The 2,304-nt window shown below is 36.0% G+C and overlaps 1 protein-coding gene across 1 annotated transcript in view; it reads left to right on the forward strand.

The window, feature by feature from the left end:
* The window catches only part of fbxw4 (F-box and WD repeat domain containing 4), a 69,173-nt gene that overhangs the window by 56,582 nt on the left and 10,287 nt on the right, over positions 1–2,304 (forward strand). Inside the window, exon 5 of the mRNA XM_015393852.1 lies at positions 916–1,056. Within this exon, the coding sequence (XP_015249338.1) occupies positions 916–1,056 (141 nt within the window). The remainder of the gene's footprint in view (positions 1–915; positions 1,057–2,304) is intronic.

Below are 2,304 nucleotides of genomic sequence, written 5' to 3' on the forward strand. Positions count from 1 at the left end.
AACGTTTTCCAGGCCAAGGACCCCTAAGCTGATGGCGAGATGGAGCGGAGACCCCCTAATTATATATATTCTATGAAATTGTGTTTCATTAACTGATCTCTAACCATGTCGAGGACATGAAGCAGAGAAGAGTGATGATTGATGCTCCTCAGGTCTACTTTCAGGATGTGGAAGAGATGAAAAACTCATTCCTCGTGTAACTCCATTTTCACGTCTTCCTCTCGTAGTTGTATTTTCAGGAATTTCCTTCATAATATTCAATCCTCCTTTTAATGAATAATGCCTGAAATGTTTTAGAGAATCAGTCCTCTGGAAACCAGGCCTGAGGAAAAGCAAACTGATTTATTTAAATGTTGACCTTCATGGGATCCAGGAAAGTTCCAGAAGGTCCAGATCTGTAGAGCTAAAGGTCAGATGGTTCCTCTTGGTTCCTCCATGACTCTCTGAAGCTGAGTTCAAGTTAGACGTTTGGAGGAGCTTCTCCATACACTGGAAAAACGATCTAGAAATAAGCAAAAATGTCTTAAATTAATTGTATTTACCTTAATTTGAGTTGGTAATTGAGATAGTTTGCAAATGGAATGAGTATTTTTACTCTTAAAATAAGTAAAATATAAATAAAATAAAAACATAAAATAACCTTGAAATAAAACAATACAATTGTGTTTTCTTATATTAAATGTAAATTGTCTTGTTCCATTGGCAAAATGTCTTTTTTATGTCCTCAATCCAGGAATAAATGCACTCATTTTAAGAAAGAAATGACTAATCTCGATTTTTATGTTTTCCAGTGTACCGTCACATTCTGCCCATTTAAATCCTATTCCTGGGTTTTATTTCTATGTGTCAGAGCTGGCTACCTCTCAGACATGTGCGTAACGTCTAAAGCAATAATCTTCCTGCTTTCCTCCACAGATTAGCCTGTGTGTGCAGTCTGGGCTCGGACTTCCGGCGCGGTGCAGGAGTTCTGGACATTGCATTTGAGTCTCCGTTCCAGCTCTTCACCTGTGGCTACGATACCTTCATTCGACAGTGGGACCTCCGGCTCAGCCCACAGTAGGCCTCTTCTTCACTCTGCTCCTCAGCTTCAGACAAACAGGGGCTGCATCCTGTCTGGGAATGCCATGTTCAGAGGATGCAGCCCCTTAATCGGACACAGACAGTTTTTATTCTGTGCTCCCAAAGTAGAGTAGATCATGACCGACTGGAGGTTTCGCCTGAGCTTTAAGGAGGGATTGAACTACATTTCCTTAAAGTCTTAGGGAAATCATATTTAAATTTCAAATCATTCTGGCTTAAACATGTATCTAAATGTAATCTTTATCAGATGATATTGTCCCAAAATTTAGAACATTTCTATAAAAAAAAAAAAAAAGAAATCCTGTCTTAAAATCTGTTTGTTTGTTTTTTTGTTATCTTATCCAGGCCAGTTAGTTATACGTCAGTCTGAACACCTAAATTTGGCCAATCAGATATCAACTGTCATCTGTCAATCCAATTTTTTCGGTCATAGCATCTTGATACATACGTCGCAGGAACAATGATCTGGCCCCGATTGCTCGGGTTTAGTTTATTTAAGATCCCTATTAGCTGTATCAAGCTACAGCTATTCTTCCTGGGGTCCAACAAAAAATATGAAATAAAAAAATTACAAATGAAATAAAATTATGTGGACATTAAAACAACATCTCCCATAATCTATACATATACATAAATACATACACACATATACACATACATATATACATATACATACATAACCATATACATACACAGAAACAATCCAAAATAATCAAAACAAACTACAAAGCACAGCAAGTGAAGAAGACTGTGTACTCCCTCACAGACCTAATCGTGTTTTATGAGACCACCTCTATATTTAATAAATGTTCTTTCAATGATCTTTTAAATTTCCTTAAATCAGTTATCAATTTAATGTAATTTGGCAGTAAATTCCATGCTTTCATACCTCTATACATAATAGTTCTTATTAAGGCATTTGACTTTGCTTCAGGTAAACTAAAGTTTCCTTCAGTTGCATGCCTAGTCATGTATTCGTGATTCTCCAAACTAAAAGTAAGGTTTGTAAATAACATATAAGGTGTTTTTAATACTGATACATTTCTAATCATAACAATCAATGAGTATGAAAGTCTGTCTTTAACCAACAACCAGTTTAACTTTTTATGCATTGTTATGATATTTGTCCTTAAATCACACTTCAATATTATTCGGGCAGCTCTATTTTGTACATGTTGTAGTTTATTTAGCATAAGTAGTGAGTTGTGCGTATAGCCCATTGTC

The sequence above is a fragment of the Cyprinodon variegatus genome, unplaced genomic scaffold (assembly GCF_000732505.1).
Source record: "Cyprinodon variegatus isolate N-32 unplaced genomic scaffold, C_variegatus-1.0 Scaffold660, whole genome shotgun sequence".
Taxonomy (NCBI): domain Eukaryota; kingdom Metazoa; phylum Chordata; class Actinopteri; order Cyprinodontiformes; family Cyprinodontidae; genus Cyprinodon; species Cyprinodon variegatus.